The sequence below is a fragment of the Fringilla coelebs genome (genome assembly GCF_963513975.1).
Source record: "Fringilla coelebs genome assembly, chromosome: 36".
In the NCBI taxonomy this organism is placed as follows: Eukaryota; Metazoa; Chordata; class Aves; order Passeriformes; family Fringillidae; genus Fringilla; species Fringilla coelebs.
The window spans coordinates 356,766-379,593 of NC_140062.1; the positions used below are offsets into that span (position 1 = coordinate 356,766).

At 56.9% G+C, this 22,828-nt stretch overlaps 2 protein-coding genes across 2 annotated transcripts in view; one reads left to right on the top strand and one right to left on the bottom strand.

Moving 5' to 3' along the window:
- Window positions 1-481: 481 nt before the first annotated feature.
- Window positions 482-17,138, bottom strand: RUVBL2 (RuvB like AAA ATPase 2; the record flags this gene model as incomplete). Its single annotated transcript, XM_084224322.1, has 17 exons — window positions 482-590; window positions 1,318-1,432; window positions 3,183-3,312; window positions 4,322-4,441; window positions 4,528-4,646; window positions 4,740-4,834; window positions 5,635-5,758; window positions 5,837-5,930; window positions 7,411-7,517; window positions 7,618-7,684; window positions 9,120-9,249; window positions 12,478-12,619; window positions 12,709-12,764; window positions 13,102-13,150; window positions 13,877-14,015; window positions 14,650-14,708; window positions 17,130-17,138. 17 exons carry the CDS (start codon window positions 17,136-17,138, stop codon window positions 565-567), a joined length of 1,581 nt encoding a protein of 526 aa, XP_084080448.1. The 3' UTR covers window positions 482-564.
- A 102-nt stretch (window positions 17,139-17,240) lies between these two features.
- The window catches only part of LOC311164745 (glycogen [starch] synthase, muscle-like), a gene marked incomplete at both ends in the record, with an annotated part of 28,043 nt that continues 22,455 nt past the window's right edge, over window positions 17,241-22,828 (top strand). Inside the window, 2 exon segments of the mRNA XM_084224323.1 lie at window positions 17,241-17,303; window positions 17,305-17,359. Of these exon segments, the coding sequence (XP_084080449.1) occupies window positions 17,241-17,303; window positions 17,305-17,359 (118 nt within the window).

Genomic DNA, 22,828 nt, shown 5'->3' on the forward strand with positions numbered 1-22,828 from the left:
ACACACTTTGGAAGCTTGGGTAATTTGGGGCTGGTTTGGGTTTTTTGCCCTTTTTCCCATTATTTAGTCCCGTTACTTTTGTTCTGTTTTCCGTATTTTTGCCTCTTTCCAATTTTGGCTCTTCCCTGTTCTATTCTTTTCCTCATTTTGGGTGGGCTTTTGCCTTTTCCCCCTCCTCTTCTCCTTTCTCCAATCTTGGGTGGATTTATCCCATTTTTGCTGGGTTTTCCCCTATCTGGAGCCGTTTCTCCTCCCACTTACACCAAATCTGGATGATTTTTCCCCATTTCCTCCCCCTCAGGAAACAATTTGTGGCCCCCGACCTCTCCGAAGGCTTCTCCCAAATCCTCCAGATCCCCTTCGTGCCCCATTTTGGGGACCCCCCAGACCCCCAACGGAGGCGCCTCTTCTTCCAGTTCAGCGATGGATGAAGACCCCCACTGAACCCCCAAATAAAGGCACAGCCCCTTCCCCAGTTTTTGGGAAAATTTGGGCTCCAAATCAGATTTATTGTACAAAGGGGGGGGGGTAGGGGTGAGTGGGGGAGGGGTGGGGGGGGGGGGGTCACGGCGTTTCCATGGATTCACCCTCTGTGGAGAGAAGGGGGAAGGGGCTGGGTCAGCATCCCCAAATACTCAGTTTACCCTTTTTCCTTCTTTTTTACCTATTTCCCCCCATTTTTACCCAATTTCCATCCCATTTCCACTTATTTTTGTCTCAATCCCTTCATTTTATGAATTTTTACTATTTTGTGATTTCCCTGATTTTCACCTAATTTTTTCCAACTTCACCCCTTTCCCCCAACTTTGTTTCAACTTTTCTCTATTTCTCCCCTTTTTACCCAATTTTTAGCCAATTTCTCCCCTCCCTTTAACCCAAGTTTCTCTCTTCCTCTCATTTCTTCATTATGCATTTCATTCTCCCTGATTTTTAACCCATTCTTACTCAACTTTCTCTGTTTGCCCCAATTCCTAAACTTTTTTCTCTTTCTCCCTCATATACCAAATTTCCCCATTTTTTATTCAATTTCTCATATTTTGCTGTGTTTGGCACATTTTTTTCCTCTACTTTTCCATTTTTTCCCCTTTTTCTCCTGCTTTTATCAAACTCCATCCACTTTTACCATTTCTCCTGCTGTTTTGCCCAATTCCCATTAATTTCCCTTCTCTTTCCACTCCCTACCCCGTAATTTTTGCCCGTTTACCCCCATTTTCTCCCATTTTTACCCCTCCCTGCTCCCCCTCCGTGTCACCCACGCCGTTTTGGGGACCCCCAGGTGTCCCCCCAGGTGTCCCCCAGGTGTGCCCAGGTACTCACGGAGCTCGTTGAACAGAAAGGCCTCCTGGTACTCCCTCATGTACTGCGTGGAGCGCGACTCGTCCAGGAACAGCGAGTACACGCGCTTGATGTCCTCCACGCCCACCTCCGCGCCCTGCCAGCCCACGGACGTCAGCAGGGATCCCAAAATATTGCAATTCACCTTTCCCCCTCTCTTTTCCTGCTTTGCATTTTTCTGCCTCCTCACGTTTTCTGCCTTTTTTCCTCCCCTCACGTTTCCCGCCATTTTCCCCCCTCACGTTTCTCGCCATTTTCTCCCCTCACGTTTCCTGCTCTTTGTCCTTCGTGTTTCTCACCCTTTTTCTTCTCATGTTTCCTTTTTTCCTCTCACATTTCCCACCATTTTCTCCCCTCACATTTCCCACCCTTTTCTCCCCTCACATTTTCTGCCCTTTTCTCCCCTCATGTTTCCTGCTGGTTTTCCCTCTCACATTTCCCCTTTTTCCCCTCACGTTTCCTGTTTTTCCCCTCACGTTTCCCGCCATTTTCTCCCCTCACGTTTCCTGTAAATATTGCATCTCACGTTTTCCACTCTCTTTTTCTATTTTTCACTCTTTTATCTCCTCACATTTCCTGCTTTTTTTTCTGCCCTCACATTTCCCGCTCTTTTTTCCCCTCACGTTTCCCACTCTTTTTTCCTCTCACATTTCCCACCCTTTTCCCCCTCACGTTTCCTCCTCTTTGTCCTTCATATTTCTCACCCTTTTTCTTCTCATGTTTCCCTTTTCCCCCCTCACGTTTCCCACCATTTTCTCCCCTCACGTTTCCTGCTCTTTGTCCTTCGTGTTTCTCACCCTTTTTCTTCTCATGTTTCCTTTTTTCCTCTCACATTTCCCACCATTTTCTCCCCTCACATTTCCCGCCATTTTCCCCCCTCACATTTCCCACCATTTTCTCCCCTCACGTTTCCCACTATTCTCCCCTCACCTTTCCCCCTCTTTTCTTCTCTCACATTTCCTGCTTTTTCCCTCATGTTTCCTGCCTTTTCCCCATCACGTTTCCTGCCATTTTCTCCCCTCATGTTTCCCACTCTTTACCCCTCGCATTTCCCTCTCTTTTTCTCCTCACATTTCCCACTTTTTCTCCTCACATTTCCCACTTTTTCTCCTCACATTTCCCGCTCTTTTTCTCCTCACATTTCCCACCATTTTCTCCCTTCACGTTTCCCGCCCTTTTCTCCCCTCACATTTCCCACCCTTTTCTCACATTTCCTGCTCTTTTTCCCCTCACATTTCCCACCATTTCCTCCCCTCACATTTCCCATCATTTTCTCCCCTCACATTTCCCCCCATTTTCTCCCCTCACATTTCCCCCCATTTTCTCCCTTCACGTTTCCCGCCCTTTTCTCCCCTCACATTTCCCACCATTTCCTCCCCTCACATTTCCCCCCATTTTCTCCCCTCACATTTCCCCCCATTTTCTCCCCTCACATTTCCCCCCATTTTCTCCCCTCACATTTCCCATCATTTTCTCCCCTCACATTTCCCACCATTTTCTCCCCTCACATTTCCCACCCTTTTCTCACGTTTCCCACCATTTTCTCCCCTCACATTTCCCACCCTTTTCTCACGTTTCCCACCATTTTCTCCCCTCACATTTCCCCCCATTTCTCCCCTCACATTTCCCCCATTTCCCACCCTTTTCCCAAACCTCACACGTGACCCCAAACCATCATCACCACCCCAAATCCCCTCTGGCCACCCCGTGTCCCCACAAACCCCCCCCAGATCCCCCCGAACCTCCCTCATCACCTCATGTATGCTGCCCCCACCCCAATTTGGGGTCCCACCCCACCTCCTCACCCCAGTTTTGGGACCCCACTCCCCAAATTTCGGGGTGCCCACCTTGCGTTTCCTGGCCACCAGGCTGGCGGCGGTGATGAGCTGCATGGCGTAGCGCAGCGACGTCTCCAGCCCGATGCGGGTCAGCACCGCGTACGCGTCCTCCGTCATCTCCACGTCCTCCTCCTCGCACCTGCGCCCCCAAACCAGTCAGGGGAACCCCAAAAAGAGGCAGGGGGCACCCAAAAGAGGCCCTGGGGGCACTCCAATGGGGTTATGGGGTACCCTGAAAGAGTTATGGAGTGGCAAGTGTGGGTCCTTAAGGGGTTGGGGGGCACCCTGCAGGGATTAGGGGTGGCCCAGGTGAATTTTGGGGTGTCTGGGGGGACCCTGAGGGAGTTAAGGGGCACCTGGAGAGAGTTATGGGGTACCCCAAGAGACTTTTGGGGTAACAAAAATTTGGGGGTAACCTGAAGAGGGTTATGGGGCACCTCAGGTGTGTTGAGGGACATCAGCCATGTTTGAGGTTCAGGGCATTTGGGGTGTCCAGGTGGGTTTCAGGGTTCGGGTTGATTTTGAGGGTGTCAGAGATGGTTTTTGGGGGTCCCCATCATATTTTGAGAACTTTCTGGGTCTCATTCTCTCCGTATAAAACCACAACAAGGCTTTTTGGGGTGCCCAGGTGTGTCAGGGCGTGGTTTTAGCTACATCAAGGAGGATTTAGGGGTGCCCAGGTGGATTTTCGGGGTGTCCCACCAGATTTTGAGGATCTGCTGGCTCTCCTCATCCCCATACAAGGCCATGACAAGGCTTTTTGGGGTGCCCAGGTGTGTCAGGGCGTGGTTTTGGCTGTGTCAGGGAGAATTTAGGGGTGCCCAGGTGTGTCAGGGCATGGTTTTAGCTACATCAAGGAGGATTTAGGGGTGCCCAGGTGGATTTTCGGGGTGTCCCACCGGATTTTGAAGATCTGCTGGCTCTCCTTATCCCCATACAAGGCCATGACAACACTTTTTGGGGTGCCCAGGTGTGTCAGGGCGTGGTTTTGGCTGCGTCAAGGAGGATTTAGGGGTGGCCAGGTGTGTCAGGGCGTGGTTTTGGCTGTGTCAGGGAGAATTTAGGGGTGCCCAGGTGTGTCAGGGCGTGGTTTTAGCTACATCAAGGAGGATTTAGGGGTGCCCAGGTGGATTTTCGGGGTGTCCCACCGGATTTTGAGGATCTGCCGGGTCTCCTTGTCGCCGTACGGCGCCGTGGCGATGATCAGCAGCCGGTCCAGCAGATCCAGCGGGAGCCCGTGGGGGCTGCGGTGGGCAGTGCCTCGGATCCTGAGGGACACGTGGGCGTGAGGGGGCTCAGCTCAGGTTTGGGGGTGCCCAGGTGTGCCCAGGTGTGCCCAGGTGTGCTGGGGTACCTGGTGATGCCGCGGTTCGTGGCCATGATCAGCACGGGCGCCATGTCGCTCTCCAGGGCCCGGTTGAGGAACGAGAAGCTCTCGATGTCCAGCATGTGAACCTCGTCGATGAACAGCACCTGGGGGGTTTTGGGGGGCTCTCGATGATCCTCGAGGGGGTTTTGGGGGGGTCCTGGGGTGTTTTTGAGGGGGTTTTGGGGGTCAGGGCTCACCCCAGGGATGACCTCGGCCTTGCCCTCCTCGCGCCACTCGGCCACTTTGGCGTTGATCTGCTCCCGCACCTCCGGCTTGATCTCACCTGTGTCACCTGGATTCGGGGTTTGGGGGGGTCAGGGGCAGTTTAGGGGTGTCAGGGGCAGTTTAGGGGGTGCCAGGGGCAGTTTAGGGGTCTGAGAGTACCCAAAAAAAGGGCTCAGAACCCCCGGGGTGGGTCAGATGCTCTATGGGGGCCCCAAGCAGTTTTGGGAGTCTGAGCTGAGGATAGGCAAAAAAAGAGTGAGAGAATCCTGGGCTGGGTGAGGGACAGTTTGGGGTCAGTTTTGGGGTCTGTTTTGGGGTCTGGGGGTACCTGAGAAAAGGGTGATGAAACCCTAGGCTGGGTGAGGGACAGTTTGGGATTTTTGGGTCAGTTTTGGGGTGTGGGGGTACCTGAGAAGAGAGCGAGGAACCCTGGGTTGAGTAAGGGACAGTTTGGGGTTTTTGGGGTCAGGTTTGGGGTCTGGGGGTACCTGAGAAGAGAGCGAGGAAGCCCTGGACTAGGTGAGGGACAGTTTGGGGTCAGTTCTGGGGTCTGGGGGTACCTGAGAACGGGGTGATGAAACCCTGGGCTGGGTGAGGAACAGTTTGGGATCAGTTTTGGGGTCTGGGGGTATCTGAGAATAGGGTGATGAAACCCAGGGCTGGGTGAGGGACAGTTTGGGGTCAGTTTTGGGGTGTGGGGGTACCTGAGAAGAGAGCGAGGAACCCTGGGTTGAGTAAGGGACAGTTTGGGGTTTTTGGGTCAGTTTTGGGGTCTGGGGGTACCTGAGAAGAGAGCGAGGAAGCCCTGGGCTGGGTGAGGGACAGTTTGGGGTCAGTTTTGGGGTCAGTTTTGGGGTCTGGGGGTACCTGAGAAGAGAGCGAGGAAGCCCTGGGTGCGGGAGTTGATGACGTCGATCTCGTGCAGCGACACCGTGTGAACGACCTCACGCCGTTTCTGCAGCTCCCCGTCGGGACACTGCACGAATTTCGTCTGGGGGGAAGAATTCAGGGGGTCAGGGCCACCCCAAAACCCTCCCTGTAACCCCCCAGAGACCCCCAAAAACCTCACCTGTGCCCCCATGGCGTCGTAGTCCCGTGCTCGGGTGAAGGAGCGTCCCAGCTTCGAGATCTTCCCTGTGGCCTTGTCGATGGTGATGACGTCCCTGAGGACAAAAACAGGGTATTTTTGGTATTTTTCTCACTCCTCACATCTCCCACCCTTTTCTCCCTCACATCTCCATTTTCTCCTCATGTTTCCCACTCTTTCCTCTCCTCATGTTTCCTGCCCTTTTTCCCCTCATGTTTCCCATCCTTTTCCCCTCACGTTTCTCTTTTTCCTCTCACATTTCTCTTTTTCTCCTCACATTTTCCTCTCACATTTCTCTTTTTCTCCTCATGTTTTCCTCTCACATTTCTCTTTTTTCCCTCACATTTCCCTCTCATGCATCCTGCTTCTTTTCTCCTCACATTTCCCACAATTTTTTCCCCTCACGTTTCTTTTTCCCCTCACAGTTCCCCCTCACGGTTCCTACTTTTTTTCTCCTCACATTTCCCACAATTTTTTCCTCTCACGTTTCCCGCTCTTTTCCCCTCACCTTTTCCCCTCACGTTTCTTTTTCCCCTCACGTTTCCCTCTCCTTTTTCCCCTCACATTTCCCCCTCACGCTTCCTGCTTTTTTTCTTCTCACATTTCCCACAATTTTTTCCCTTCATTTTTCCCATCCTTTTTCCCTCACGTTTTCCCCTCACATTTCTCTTTTCCCCCTCACGTTTTTCCCTCACGTTTCTCTTTTTCCCCCTCACGTTTTTCCCTCACGTTTCTCTTTTTCTCCTCACCTTTTCCCCCCATGTTTCTCTTTCTCCCCTCACGTTTCCCTCTCTTTTTCCCCTCATGTTTCCCCCTCACACTTCCTGCTTTTTTTCTCCTCACATTTCCCACAATTTTTTCCCTTCATTTTTCCTGCTCTTTTCCTCTCACGTTTCTCTTTTTCTCCTCACATTTCCCCCTCACGCTTCCTGCTTTTTTTCTCCTCACATTTCCCACAATCTTCCCCCTCATGTTTGCCACTTTCTCCCCTCACAGTTCCTGCCTTTTTTCCCCTCACATTTCCCACCTTTTTTCCCCTCACATTTCCCATCTTTTTTCCCCTCACATTTCCCACCTTTTCCCCCTCACGTTTCCCGCCCTTTTCTCCCTCACATTCCCCTTCCTTTCCCCTCACATTTCTCTCTCTTTTCCCCTCACATTCCCCTTCCTTTGCCCCTCACATTCCCCTTCCTTTCCCCCTCACATTTCTCTCTCTTTTCCCCTCACATTCCCCTTCCTTTGCCCCTCACATTTCCCACCTTTTCCCCCTCACATTTCTCTCTCTTTTCCCCTCACATTCCCCACCTTTCCCCCTCACATTCCCCACCCTTTCCCCCCCCAAATTTCAGGGTCCCCACCCCAATTCCAGCACCCCTCACCCTCATTTTGGGGTCCCCCCACTGGCACCTTCTCCCCTCAATCTCTTCACCCCCAGCTCCTAAACCATCACCCACCCCAATTCCAGCTCCCACCCCCCAAATTCTGCGGTCCCCACCCCAATTTCTGCCTGTCCCTCAAGTTTTGGGGTCTCCCCAATTTGGGGGACCCCCACTCACCCTGCCTGCACCTTCTCCTTGCTCAGGGCCTCGATCATCTTCGCCCCCAAATCATAAATGGTCTCCATTTCTGTCGTTTTCAGCGTCAGCTTCCCCACTTTGGTGCCCTGCGAGGAAGAGGAAGGTTTGGGGGGGACCTCGAGGGGATTTTGGGGTGCCCTGAGGGGATTTTGGGGGCACAAAGGGGGTTTTGGGGTCCCCCCTCACCGTGCCGGTGGCCGGGCGGTCGATCTGGATTTCCACCACCTCCCCCTCGATGATCTCAGTCTCCTCCCTGTAAGGCAAAAAAAGGGGGAAACACCCCAAAAATGAGGGGGGAGCCCCAAAATTTGGGTGTTGAGACATTTAAATGGGGTGGAGAACCCCAAAATTGGGGTGGAGAGTGAAATTTGGGGGGTACAGAATCTACCAGAGTAGCAGAACAAGATATGGGAGCCCCAAAATTGAGACAGAACCCCAAAATTTGGGAACGAAACCCAAAATTGGGGTGTTGGACCCCAAAACAGGGGGAGAAGAGATGAAATTGAGCTCAAAACACAAAAACGGGGAACAGGAGGCACAAAATGTGGTGGGGAGACTCAAAATGAAGGGAAAAAATCTGGAATTTGGGGGGGAGATCCTGAGATTGATCAGGATTTCAGGGTGGGCACCTAATTTAGGATGGGGAACCCCAAAATTGTAGGAAACTCTAAATTATAAACTCCCCTCAAACTCACTCCTGATCTTTCCAACTCCCTAAATTCCCCTCCAACCGTCCTAAATCCCCCCAAGTCCCTCTCAAAATCCCCCAAAATATAAACAAAAATAAACAATAAAATGAGAGAAAAACCCAGCAAAAAAGCTTGAAAGTGCTAAGAAAAAATAAGACGTGGGAACCCCAAAATGTGGTAGGAAAGAACCCTAAAATTGGGGTGGGGACCTCAAAATTTGAGATGACGCCCAAAAATTTAACAGGGTGCTCTGAAATAAGAAACAAAACCAAGGACAGCTTTAAAGAGGTAAGGAAAAGAACGATCAGGAGGAACAAAAGAAAGGGTGGGCACCCCCAAAATGGGGCTGGGACCCCCAAAATGAGGCTGGAACCCCCGGAATGGGGGTGGGATCCCTGGAATGGGGGTGGGACCCCCGAAATGGGGCTGGGACCCCTGGAATGGGGCTGGGACACCCAGAATGGGGATGGGACCCCCAGAATGGGGATGGGACCCCCGGAATGGGGATGGGACCCCCAGAATGGGGTGGGACCTCCAGAATGGGGCTGAGACCTCCAAAACGGGGGTGGGACCCCCGAAATGGGGCTGGGATCCCCGGAATGGGGGTGGGACCCCCGGAATGGGGCTGGGACCCCCAAAATGGGGGTGGGACCCCCAAAATTGGGCTGGGACTCCCGTAATGAGGCTGGGACCCCCGGAATGGGGTGGGACCCCCGGAATGGGGGTGGGACCCCCGAAATGAGGCTGGGACACCCAAAATGGGGCTGGGACCCCCAGAATGGGGCTGAGACCTCCAAAATGGGGCTAGGACCCCCGGAATGGGGGTGGGACCCCTGAAATGAGGCTGGGATCCCCGAAATGGGGCTGGGACCCCCGGAATGGGGCTGGGACCCCCAAAATGGGGCTAGGACCCCCAGAATGGGGGTGGGACCCCCAAAATGGGGCTGGGACCCCCGAAATGGGGGTGGGACCCCCGAAATGGGGCTGGGACCCCCGTACTTGATGCGGACGCCGATGGAGCGGCGGAAGGCCTGGGTCAGCGCCTCGGTGCGCGACATCTCCAGTGAGAAAATCTCGCTGCCCGCGATGGCCGTGAAGGGCGTGTCGGGGCCCAGCGCCTGCGCCATGCCTGGGGGGAAAAACGGGGGTTTGGGGGGGTTAGGGGGGATTTGAGGGGGTTTGGGGGGGATTTGGGGAAGATTTGGGGGGGTTGGGGGAGGATTTGGGGGATTGGAGGAGAATTTGGGGGCGACCAGAGGGGGTTTAGGGGGGATTTGGGGAAGATTTGGGGGGTTGGACGGTGATTTGGAGGGAATTTGGGGGAGTTTAGGGGGGATTTGGGGCATTGGAGGGGGTTTGGGGGAGTTTGGGGGAGTTTAGGGGAGATTTGGGGGGTTGGAGTGGGATTTGGGGGGGTTTAGGGGGGATTCGAGGGGGTTTAGGGGTGATCTGGGGGAATTTGGGGAAGATTTGGGGGGTTGGAGATGGATTGGGGGGAATTTGGGAGAGTTTAGGGGGGATTTGAGGGGGTTTAGGGGTGATCTGGGGTGTATAGGGGGAATTTCAGGAAGATTTGGGGTTTGGAGGGGGATTTGGGGGGATGGAGGAGAATTTGGGGGGGGTTTGAGGGGGTTTAGTGTGGAATCTGTGGGCTTGGAGGGGGATTTGGGGGGGAACTGGGGGGATTTGGGGGAGCTAAGGGGGGTTGGGGAAGGATTTGGTGGGTTGGAGGGGGGTTTAGGGGAGATCTGGGGGGTTGGAGGAGCATTAGGGGGGATTTGGGGGGTTGGAGGGGGATCTGGGGAGGCTTTGGGGTGTTGGACAGGGATTTGGGGGGATGGAGAAGGATTTAGGGGTGACCTGGGGGGTGTAGGGGGAATTTTGGGAAGATTTGGGGGTTCGGAGGGGAATTTGGGGGGATGGAGGGGAATTTGGGGGCGATCTGAGGGGGTTTAGGGGGGAATTTGGGGGGTTGGAGGGGGATTTGGGGGGGAACTGGGGGGAATTTGGGGAAGATTTGGGGTGTTGGACAGGGATTTGGGGGGATGGAGGAGAATTTGGGGGGATCTGGGGGGTTGGAAGGGCATTAAGGGGGATTTGGGAGGGTTGGAGGGGGATTACGGGGAATTTGGGGGAGTTTAGGGGGATTTGAGGGGTTTTAGGGGGGATCTGGGGGGGTTTGCGGGGGATTTGGGGAAGATTTGGGGGGTTGAAAGGGGATTTGGGGGAGTTTGGAAGAGGGTTTAGAGGGGATTTGGGGTGTTGGAGGGGGATTTGGAGGGGTTTAGGGGGGATTTGGGGGGTTGGAGGGGGATTTGGGGGGGTTTAGGGGGGATTTGGGGGGTTGGAGGGGGATTTGGAGGGGTTTAGGGGGGATTTGGGGGGTTGGAGGGGGATTTGGAGGGGTTTAGGGGGGATTTGGGGGGTTGGAGGGGGATTTGGAGGGGTTTAGGGGGGATTTGGGGGGTTGGAGGGGGATTTGGGGGGGTTTAGGAGGAGTTTGGGGAGATAGAGGGGGATTTGGGGGGGCTTAGTGGGGAATTTGGGGGAGTTTAGGGAGGATTTGGAGGATTCAAGGGGGATTTGGGGGGGGTTGGGAGTGTTGAGGGGAGATTGGGGGGGTTTAGGGGGGAATTAGGAGGGGTTGGAGGGGAATTTGGGGGGGTTAGGGGGGGTTGCAGGGGAATTTAGGGGAATATAGGGCAAGGTAGAGAGGATGTGGGGAGTTGGAGGGGGATTTAGGGGTCTTTTGGGACTTTGGGGGAGCTGGAGGGGGATTTGAGAAATTTTGGGGGGATTTGGGGGGAGATTTGGGGGGGTTTGAGATGGAGTTCAGAGAGTTTGGGGGCATTTAGAGAGGATTTTGAAGGTTTGGACGGAATCAGGGGTTGAGTTTGAAGAGGAGTTGGGGATGTTTCTCGGGGGATTTGGGGACGGTTTTGGGTGGGATTTGGGGATATTTTTGGGGGTTTTGGGGGATATTTTTGGGATATTTTGGGGGTTTTGGGGGCACCATACCCATGGCAATGGCCGTTTTGCCCGTGCCCGGCTGCCCAGCAATCAGCACAGGAATTGGGGATGTTTCAGGGTGGGATTTAGGGATATTTTTGGGTGGAATTCAGGGGTTTTTGGGGCGCCATACCCATGGCAATGGCCGTTTTGCCCGTGCCCGGCTGCCCGGCGATCAGCACAGGAATTGGGGATGGTTTGGGGTGGGATTAAGGGATATTTGGGGTGGGATTTAGGGATATTTTTGGGTTTTTTTGGGGTGCCATACCCATGGCAATGGCCGTTTTGCCCGTGCCTGGCTGCCTGGCGATCAGGATTGGGATTTGGGTGGGATTTAGGAATATTTTTACGGTGGTTTTGGGGATATTTTTGGGATATTTTGGGGTTTTTGGGGTGCCATACCCATGGCAATGGCCGTTTTGCCCGTGCCCGGCTGCCCGGCGATCAGCACAGGAATTGGGGGATGGTTTTGGGTGGGATTTGGGGATATTTTTGGGATATTTTTCAGGGGATTTGGGGATATTTTTGGGATATTTTGGGGGTTTTTGGGGTGCCATACCCATGGCAATGGCCGTTTTGCCCGTGCCCGGCTGCCCGGCGATCAGCACAGGAATTGGGGATGGTTTGGGGTGGGATTTAGGGATATTTGGGGTGGGGTTTTGGGGGATATTTCTGGGGTTTTTGGGGTGCCATACCCATGGCAATGGCCGTTTTGCCCATGCCCGGCTGCCCGACGATCAGCACAGGAATTGGGGATGGTTTTGGGTGGGATTTAGGGATATTTCTGGGGTTTTTTGGGGTGCCATACCCATAGCAATGGCCGTTTTGCCCGTGCCCGGCTGCCCAGCAATCGGGATTGGGAATTGGGGATGTTTCAGGGTGGGATTTAGGGACATTTTTAGGTGGAATTCAGGGGTTTTTGGGGCGCCATACCCATGGCAATGGCCGTTTTGCCCGTGCCCGGCTGCCCAGCAATCAGCACAGGAATTGGGGATGATTTGGGGTGGGATTTAGGGATATTTGGGGTGGGATTTAGGGATATTTGGGGTGGGATTTAGGGATATTTTTGGGTTTTTTTGGGGTGCCATACCCATGGCAATGGCCGTTTTGCCCGTGCCCGGCTGCCTGGCGATCAGGATTGGGATTTGGGTGGGATTTAGGAATATTTTTACGGTGGTTTTGGGGATATTTTTGGGATATTTTGGGGTTTTTGGGGTGCCATACCCATGGCAATGGCCGTCTTGCCCGTGCCCGGCTGCCCGGCGATCAGCACAGGAATTGGGGATGGTTTTGTGTGGGATTTAGGGATATTTTTGGGTGGAATTCAGGGGTTTTTGGGGTGCCATACCCATGGCAATGGCCGTCTTGCCCGTGCCCGGCTGCCCGGCGATCAGCACGGCGCGCCCGGCGATTTTCCCCTCCTTGATCATCTCCAGGATGACGCCGGCGGCGCGCCGGGCCGACAGCTGCCCCACCATGCCCTGGGACACCTGGGGGGGCACCCAGAGGGGCTGAACCCCCACATTTTGGGGGTGCAGACCCCCCCCCCAGAAGGTACAAACCTCCCCCGTCCTCGTACCTGCCGCGGTTCCAGGGCATCGTCCAGGCCCAGCCCGCGGATGTGGGAGTGGGCGCCTGGGAGAGGAATTTGGGGAGGGGTCACCAGGGGTCACTCCCCATTTTGGGGACCCCCTCAATCCCCCCCAAAAGTTGGGAGTGATCCCCTAAAATCCTGGATCCTTCTGAGGCCCGTTTTCACAATTTTAGGATCCCACCCCACAAACTTGGGACCAACCAAACCTCCCCAAAAATGAGATGGAACCCCTAAAATGGGGTGGGGGATCCCCAAAATGGGGGTGGGGGATCCCCAAATGGGGTGGGGGATCCCCAAAATGGGGTGGAGGCCCCCCAAATGAGGTGGGGGTCCCCAAAAAAGGGAAAACCCCCCCAAAACGAGGGGGTTGTGTCTCACCGATCCGCTCGATCCGGGTCACGTCCCGAACCTCCGGAACTTTGGGGGTCTGGGTGGGAATTTGGGGGGATTTGGGGTCATTTTGGGGGTCCCTCAGCTCAGCATCACCCAGATCCTCCCCAGGACCCCCAAATTTCCCTTCAGAGCCCCCCCATTCCCACAGAGCTGCCCTCAAACCCCTCAGGACCCCCCTCAAACCCCTCAGGACCCCTCAGAGCCTCCCCTGTCTGATCAGGACCCCCCAAAACTCCCCAAATTCCCTTCCGAGCCAACTTCCACCCCCACCTATTCCCTCAGGACACCCCAAAACTCTCTCAGACCCCCCCATCCCCTCAAGACACCCCAAATCCCCCTCAGACCGCCCCCGTCCCCCCCCATAACCCATCAGGGACCCCTCAGAACCCCCTCGACCCCACTCAGACCCCCCTAAATCCCCTCAGAACTTCCCCATTCCCCTCATCCCTGCTCCAAATCTTCCTCAAAGACTCCCCCCAACCCCTTCAAGACCACCCCCAGCTCTTCAGGACCCTCCATCCCCTCCATTCTCCCCCCGATCCCCTCAGGGTCCCCCTCCATCCCCTCAGGGACCCCAACAGAATCCCCTCAGGCAATCCGGGACTCCCCCGTCCCCTCACGGACAACCCCCAAACACCTCCAGGACCCCCCCAAACGCCCCCAGGCCCTCCCGAAGACCCCCATGACCCCCCCAGGGCCCCTCCCCCCCCTCAGACCCCTCACAAACCCCCCCAGAGCCCCCCCCGTTCCCCTCCCCCACCGCCGTTGCCATGGCGGCGCCGCTGCGCTCCCGCGCTGCCCTCGCGCTCTCCCCGGCCGGAAGTGACGTACAGGGCCGGAGGGGGCGGGGCAAAGGCGGGAGCGGCCGCTCTGGCCGCTGCTCTCGATGGTGCGCGGTCCTCCAGCACCGCCGGGGGGCCCCTTGTGAGGGGGGACTGCCCCAAAATCGGCCCCAAAACCCCAAAACCGGCCCCAAAACCCCAAAACCGACCCTAGAACCTGCTCCATAACCCCGTAAAGTGCCCCATAGGTGCCTCACACCGCCATAACTGCCCCATGAGCTGTCCCACAGCACCAAGCTGCCCCACAGCCCCATAAGCTACCCCAGACCTGCCCCAAAACCCCACCAAAATCCCCATAAACGCCGCACAGCCCCATAGCCTGCCTCACAGACGTTCCATAACCCCACGTCTGTGCTACAACCCGCCCCACACCACCCCACAGCCCCGTCCTGCCCCATAACCAACCCCACAACCTCCCTCAGAGGCGCCCCTCATGTCCTGCCCCACAACCAGCCCCCCACCATGCCCTATAACCACCCCAAAAACCGCCCCACGGACACCCCACCGCCCCACAACTGCCCTAGAGCCCCCCCCCACACCCTGCCCTAGAGCCCCCCCATTCCCACCCCCCCCCACAGCCCCTCAATCCCCTCCCCCCTCTCCGTTGCCCTTTTAAGGCGCCGTTGCCCCTTTAAGCCGCCCCCCCTCACCCCCCCTGCGTGCCGCCCCTCCCTCCCGTCCCCCCTCTCACCCCCGTCTGGACCAATCAGCGCTGAGGGGCGTGGCCTCGGCGGGGGGAGAGGGCGTGGCCTGGGCGGACGGGGGGCGGGAGGGGTCAGTCCGCGATCAGCTGCGGGAGCGCGGGGAGGTGAGGGGGGGGCGAGCAAAGGGAACCCCCCCCCCCCCCGGAGACCCCCCCAGGACCGAGAGACCCCCCCGGGACCCCCCCACGGGGAGGGGTCTCCTCCTGGGGAGGGGTCCCGTGGGGGTGGGGGGGTCCCCGGGGGGGTCCTCGTGGTGCTGGAGAAGTTTGGAGCCGTGTGGGGGGGGGGTGGGGGGGGCTCCTTTGGGGGGGGTCCGTGAGGTGGGGAGGGGGCGCTGAGGGCTCAGGGGGGGCCTTGGGGGGTCTGGGTGTGGTGGGGGGCACGGGGGGGGCACCCATGGGTGGGGGGGGGGTCCTGAGGGGGGGTCTGGAGATAAACTCGGGAGGGGCTGAGGGGGATTTGGGGGGGGGGGTCCCATGAGGGAGGGGGGGTCTTGGGGGGGTCTTGAGGGGGGCTATGGGGTCCTGGGGGGGGGTTATGGGTCCTGAGGGGGACCGGGGCGGGGTTATGGGGTCTTGGGGGGAGTCCTGAGGGGGTCCCATGGGTGAGGGGGCGTCCTGAGGGGGTCCTGGGGGGGTCCTGAGGGGGTCCCATGGGTGAGGGGGGGTCCTGAGGGGGGTCCTATGAGGGGTTATGGGGTCCTGGGGAGGGTCCTGAGGGGGTCCCATGGGTGAGGGGGGGGTCCCGTAATTGGGAAGGGGGTCCTGGAGGGGTCTTTGAGGGGGTTATGGGGTATTGGGGGGGGGGTCCTGAAGGGGTTATGGGATCTTGGGGGGGGGTCCCATAGGTGAGGGGGGGTCCCATGGGTGGGAGAGGGGTCCTGGGGGACGCTATGGGGTCCTGGGGGGGGTCATGAGGGGGTTCCATGGGTGAGGGGGGGGGGTCCTATGGGTGGGAGGAGGGTCCTGGCGGGGTCTTTGAGGGGATTATGGGGTCTTGGGGGGGGTCCCATAGGTGAGGGGGGGTCCTGGCGGGGTCTTTGAGGGGGTTATGGGGTCATTGGGGGGGGTCCTGAGTGGGTTTATGGGGTCTTGGGGTGGGGGTCTGGGCAGTTTTGGGGTACTGAGGGGGTCCCGTGGGTGGGTGGGGGGTCCTGGGGGGGGTTATGGGGTCTTGGGGTGGGGGTCTGGGCGGTTTTGGGGTCCTGAGGGGGGGGGTCCCATGGGTGAGGGGGGCGTTCTGGGGGGGTTATGGGGTCGTGGGGGGGGGGCCGGGGGGTGGCTATGGGGTCCTGAGGGGGTCCCATAGGTGAGGAGGGGTCCTGGGGTGGGTTATGGGGTCCTGAGGGGGTCCTGAGGGGGTCCCATGGGTGAGGGGGGGTCCTGAGGGGGTCCTGGGGGGGGTTATGGGGTCTTGGGGTGGGGGTCTGGGCGGTTTTGGGGTCCTGAGGGGGGTCCTGGGGGGGTTATGGGGTCCTGGGGGGGTCCTGAGGGGGTCCTGGGGGGGGTTATGGGGTCTTGGGGTGGGGGTCTGGGCGGTTTTGGGGTCCTGAGGGGGGGTCCCATAGGTGAGGGGGGATCCTGGAGGGGGGGGGCGTTATGGGGTCAAGGGGAGGGGTCGTTGGATGGGGGGGGGTTCCATGGGCGGTGGTCTTCATTGTGAGGACCCCCCCCCCCCCCTTTTTCCCTCTGTCCCGCTCCAACCTTTATTTTGGGGTTACCCAGAGTTCTGAAGACCCCTCCCCCAAATAATCCCCCCCCCCCCAATTTTGGGGGTGCCGTGACCCCTGAGTGACCCCAGACCCCCCCAATTTGGGGATCCCCCCCCATTTTGGTGTTTCCCCCCATTTTTGGGGTCGCATCTTCCTCATTTCGGGTCGGGGTCTCCCCCGGCATTTTGGGGGTCCCGCCCCAATTTCGGGGGTCCCGGTGCCCCCGGGGCAACGCCCCCTCCCCAATTTTGGGATTTTCCCTCCCAATTCCCCATTTTGGTGTTTTCCCCCCATTTTGGGGTCGCACCTTCCCCATTTCGGGTCGGGGTCTCCCCTGACATTTTGGGGGTCCCGCCCCCATTTTGGGGGTCCCGGTGCCCCCCGTGTGACGCCCCCCTCCCCAATTTTGGCACCCCCCCCTCCCATTTTGGTGTTTTCCCCTCATTTTTGGGGTCGCATCTTTCCCATTTCGGGTCGGGGTCTCCCCTGACGTTTTGGGGGTCCCGTCCCCATTTCGGGGGTCCCGGTGCCCCCGGGGGTGACGCCCCTTCCCCAATTTTGGGATTCCCCCTCCCATTTTGGTGTTTCCCCCCATTTTGGGGTCGCACCTTCCCCATTTCGGGTCGGGGTCTCCCCTGACATTTTGGGGCTCCCGCCCCCATTTCGGGGGTCCCGGTGCCCCCGGGGGTGACGCCCCCTCCCCAATTTTGGCACCCCCCTCCCATTTTGGTGTTTCCCCCCATTTTGGGGTCGCACCTTCCCCATTTCGGGTCGGGGTCTCTCCTGACATTTTGGGGGTCCCTCCCCCATTTTGGGGGTCGCGGTGCCCCCCCCGGTGACGCCCCCTCCCCAATTTGGGGTCCCCAGATGCCGCTGGCCCGCAGTGTGTCCGTCAGTTCCCTGCCGGGCCTGGAGGACTGGGGGGGGTCCCGGCGCCCCCGACAACGTCGTGCTCTTCGAGGTGGCCTGGGAGGTGGCCAACAAAGGTGAGACCCCTCCCCAAAATTACAGAACAGCCCAAAAAAAATACCCTGAAAAACCCCCTGGGCCCCTTGAAATAAAACACTTTAGGAGATACTTGAAAAACCCTCAAAAATACCCAAAAAGTCTCAAAAATAACCTAAAAATATCCTAAAAAAAACCCCATAAATACCCTAAAAATCCCAAAATAAACCTAAATCCCCCCCAAATACCCTAAAAACCCAAAAAATATCCTAAAAACCAAAAAAAAATACCCTAAAAGCCCCAAAATACTCAAAAAACCTCAAAAATAACCTAAAAAACACTGTAAAGGTCCCCTCAAAATACCCTAAAAACCCCAAAAAATACCCTAAACCCCACCAAAATACTCTAAAAGCCTCAAAAATACCCCCAAACCCCCCAAAATACCTTAAAAGTCTCAAAAATACCCTAAAAATGCCCTAAAGTACCCCAAAAATATCCTAAACCCCCCCCAAATACCCTAAAACCCCCAAAATACCCTAAAAACCTTAAAAATAGCCTAAAAAAGACCCTAAAAATCCCCCCAAAATACCCTAAAAATTAAACAAATACCCTAAACCCCCCAAAAATACCCTATAAACCCTCTGAGACCCCCCCAAAATAAAACACTTTAAAAGATACCTGAAAAACCTTCAAAAATACCCAAAAAACCTCAAAAATAGCCTACAAAAGACCCTAAAAGGCCCCCAGAAATACCCTAAAAACCCAAAAAATGCCCTAAAAACACCCTAAACCCCCCCAAAATACCCTAAAACCCCCAAAATACCCTAAAAACCTCAAAAATAACCTAAAAATACCCTAAAAGCCTCAAAAAGACCCTAAAAACGCCCTGAAATTCCCCCAAAAATGCCCTAAAAACCTCCTCAAATACCGTAAAAACCTCCAAAATACCCTAAAACCCCCCCAAAATTCCCTAAAATCCTTAAAAATAGCCTAAAAAAGATCCTAAAAGTCCCCCCAAAATACCCTAAAAACCAAAAAATACCCTAAAAGTCTCAAAAATATCCTAAGGGAGACCCTATAAGTCCCCCCAAAATACCCTAAAACCCCCCAAAATACCCTAAAAACCAATTTAAAACACCCTAACCCCCCCAAAAAAATCCCTAAAAATCCCCTGAAAATCTCCTCAAAATGAAACACGCAAAAAATACCCTGAAAGTTCCCCCAAAAATACCTTAAAACACTCCCCAAAAAATACCCTGAAAATCCTTGGGAAACTCCTCAAAATGAAACACCCCCAAAAATCCCCTAAAAACCCCAAAAATACCTGAACTGCCCCCCCAAAAATACCACAAAAATCTCCTAAAATCCCCAAAATTACCCTAAAAACCCCTTGGAAATCTCCTCAAAATGAAACAGCCCCCCAAAAATGCCCCAAAATCCCCCTGAGAGCCCCCCAGGACCCCCCAGGACACCCCCAAATCTCCCCTGGAAACCCTCAGGACCCCCCAGATCTTCCCAGGACCCCTCAAATCTCCCCTGGGACCCCCCCAATCCCCCCTGGGACCCCCCCAAATTCCCCCAAATCCCCCCAGGACCCTTCAAATCCCCCCTGGGACCCCCTAGGACCCCCCAGATCCCTCCCAGGATCCCCCAAATCCCTCCTGAGCCCTCCTGGGACCCCCCAAATCCCTCCCAAGCCCCCCCAGGACCCCCCAAACCCCCCTGGGACACCCTGGGAGCCCCCAAATCCCCCCTAGGACCCCCCAAATTCCCCCTTAGACCCCCCAGGACCCCCCAAATCCCACCAGGACCCCCCAAATTTCCCCTGGGATCCTCCAGGACCCCCCAAATTCCCCCTGAGACCCTCCCCAGGACCCCCCAGGACCCCCCTAAATCCCCCCTGGGACCCCCCAAGACCCCCAGGACCTCTCAAATCCCCCCTTAGCCCCCCCAGGACCACCCAGTACCCCCCCAAATTCTCCCTGGGATCCTCCAGGACTCCCCAAATTCCCCCTGAGACCCCCGCAGGACCCCCCAGGACCCCCCCAAATCTCCTCTGGGACCCCCCAGAACCCCCCAAATCCCCCCAGGACCCCCCAAATCCCCCTGGGACCCCCCCAAATCCCCCCTGAGCCCCCCTGGAACCCCTCAAATCCCCCCTGGGACCCCCCCCCAAATCCCTCCCAGGACCCCCCAAATCCCCCCTGGGACCCCCCAAATCCCTCCCAATCCCCCCCAAACCCCTCCCCCAATTGGAGATTTTGGGGTCTTTGGGAGGCCCCCGGTCCATCAGGGGTTAATGGCAGCCGCGGGGCATTGTGGGAAACTCCCGGGGCCGCGGAGCATCATGGGAGGGGTCAGGGCATCACCGTGTCCCACAATGCACCGCGGCACCCCCGGGAGGGGATTTGGGGGGGGGGTCCTGGGGGGGGGGGTTAGGGGGGCCCAGGGGGATTTTGGGGGGTCCTGGAGAGGATTTGGGGGGTCCTGGAGGGGATTTAAGGGATCCCAGGGGGAATTTGGGGGGTCCCAGGTGTGTCTGAGAGATTTTGGGGGATCCTGCAGGTGATTTGGGGGTCCCAGGGGGGATTTGGGGGTCCCACGGGGGATTTGGGGGGTCCTGGAAGGGATTTTGGAGGGTCCTGGAGAGGATTTGGGGGGTCCTGGAGGGGATTTAGGGGATCCCAGGGGGGATTTGTGGGGTCCCAGGTGTGTCTGAGAGATTTTGGGGGATCCTGGAGGTGATTTGGGGGTCCCAGGGGGGATTTGGGGGGTCCTGGAGGGGATTTCGGGGATCCCAGAGGGGGATTTGGGGGGTCCCAGGTGTGTCTGAGAGATTTTGGGGGATCCTGGAGGTGATTTGGGGGTCCCAGGGGGGATTTGGGGGGTCCTGGAAGGGATTTTGGAGGGTCCTGGGAGGGATTTGAGGGGTCCTGGAGGGGATTTGGGGCGTCCTGGAGAGGATTTGGGGGGTCCCAGGTCTCTATGAGGGATTTTGGGGGATCCTGGAGGGGATTTGGGGGTCCCAAGGGGGATTTGGGGGATCCCACGGGAATTTGGGGGGTCCCAGTTGTGTCTCTGAGAAGATTTGGGGGGCTCAGGGCAGATGTGGGGGGATCCTGGAGGAATTTTTAGGGGGTCCCAGGTGTGTCAGGATCGGGATTTGGGGTTCACAGGTACCCAGGATTGCTCAGGTGGTTCCCAGGAATTTGGGGTGGATTTTGGGGTGGATTTGGGGTGAATTTGGGGTGGATTTGGGGTGGATTTTGGGGGTATTTAGGGTGGATTTGGGGGGGATCTCCACGGTGCTGCCCCATGAGGTCCCTCTGTGGGGTCAGGGTCAGGATTTGGGGTGTCCCAGATATTTGGGGTGGATTTGGGATGGATTTGGGGTGGATTTTGGGGCTATTTAGGGTGGATTTGGGGTCCCCCTGACCCCATTGTCCCCCCAAAGTGGGGGGGATCTCCAGGGTCCTGCCCATGGGGTCCCTCTGTGGGGTCAGGATCGGGATTTGGGGTGTCCCAGATATTTGGGGTGGGCTCAGCTATTTGGGATGGATTTGGGATGGATTTTGGGGCTATTTGAGGTGGATTTGGGGTGCCCTGACCCCATTCTCCCCCACAGTGGGGGGGATCTACACGGTGCTGCCCCATGAGTGACCCATGGGGTCAGGATCGGGATTTGGGGTGTCCCAGATACCCAGGTTAATCTCAGGATTTCAGGATGGATTTGGGGTGGGCTCAGCTATTCGGGATGGATTTGGGGTGGATTTTGGGGCTATTTGGGATGGATTTGGGGTCCCCCTGACCCCGTTGTCCCCCCACCCCACAGTGGGGGGGATCTCCAGGGTGCTGTCCATGGGGTCCCAGGTGTGTCAGGATCGGGATTTGGGGGCTCCCAGGTACCCAGGATCGCTCAGGTGCTTCCCAGGAATTTGGGGTGGATTTTGGGGATATTCAGGATGGATTTGGGGTGGATTTTGGGGCTATTTGGGGTGGATTTGGGGTCCCCCTGACCCCGTTCTCCCCCAAAGTGGGGGGGATCTCCAGGGTGCTGCCCATGAGGTCCCTCCATGGGGTCAGGATTGGGATTTGGGGTGTCCCAGATATTTGGGGTTGGCTCAGCTATTTGGGATGGATTTGGGATGGATTTTGGGGGTATTTAGGGTGGATTTGGGGTCCCCCTGACCCCGTTGTCCCCCCACAGTGGGGGGGATCTCCAGGGTGCTGCCCATGGGGTTCCTCTGTAGGGTCAGGATCAGGATTTGGGGTGTCCCAGGTACCCAGAATTGCTCAGGTGGTTCCCAGGAATTTGGGGTGGATTTTGGGGCTATTTGGGGTGGATTTGGGGTCCCCCTGACCCCGTTGTCCCCCCAAAGTGGGGGGGATCTCCAGGGTGCTGCCCATGAGGTCCCTCCATGGGGTCAGGATCGGGATTTGGGGGATCCCAGGTACCCAGTTTGATCTCAGGAGTTCAGGATGGATTTGGGGTGGATTTTGGGCTATTTGGGGTGGATTCGGGGTACCCCTGACCCCGTTGTCCCCCCAAAGTGGGGGGGATCTCCAGGGTGCTGCCCCGTGAATGACCCATGGGGTCAGGATTGGGATTTGGGGTGTCCCAGGTACTGAGGTGGATCTGAGCTATTCAGGATGGATTTGGGGTGGATTTTGGGGGTATTTGGGATGGATTTGGGGTCCCCCTGACCCCGTTGTCCCCCCACCCCACAGTGGGGGGGATCTACACGGTGCTGCCCCGTGAGTGACCCTGGGATCCTCAGGTGTGTCAGGATCGGGATTTGGGGTGTCCCAGGTACCCAGGTTGATCTCAGCTATTCAGGATGGATTTGGGGTGGATTTTGGGGGTATTTGGGGTGGATTTGGGGTCCCCCTGACCCCGTTGTCCCCCCACCCCACAGTGGGGGGGATCTACACGGTGCTGCCCCGTGAGTGACCCTGGGATCCTCAGGTGTGTCAGGATCGGGATTTGGGGGCTCCCAGGTACCCAGGTTGATCTCAGGAGTTCAGGATGGATTTGGGGTAGATTTTGGGGGTATTTGGGGTGGATTTGGGGTGCCCCTGACCCCGTTGTCCCCTCAAAGTGGGGGGGATCTCCAGGGTGCTGCCCCATGAGTCACCCATGGGGTCCCAGGTGTGTCAGGGTCGGGATTTGGGGTGTCCCAGATATTTGGGGTGGGCTCAGCTATTCGGGATGGATTCAGGGTGGATTTGGGGTGGATTTTGGGGCTATTTGGGATGGATTTGGGGTCCCCCTGACCCCGTTGTCCCCCCACCCCACCAGTGGGGGGGATCTCCACGGTGGTGCCTCATGAGTGACCCTGGGATCCTCAGGTGTGTCAGGATCGGGATTTGGGGGCTCCCAGGTACCCAGGTTGATCTCAGGAGTTCAGGATGGATTTGGGATGGATTTGGGGTGGATTTTGGGGCTATTTAGGGTGGATTTGGGGTCCCCCTGACCCCATTCTCCCCACAGTGTGGGGGATCTACACGGT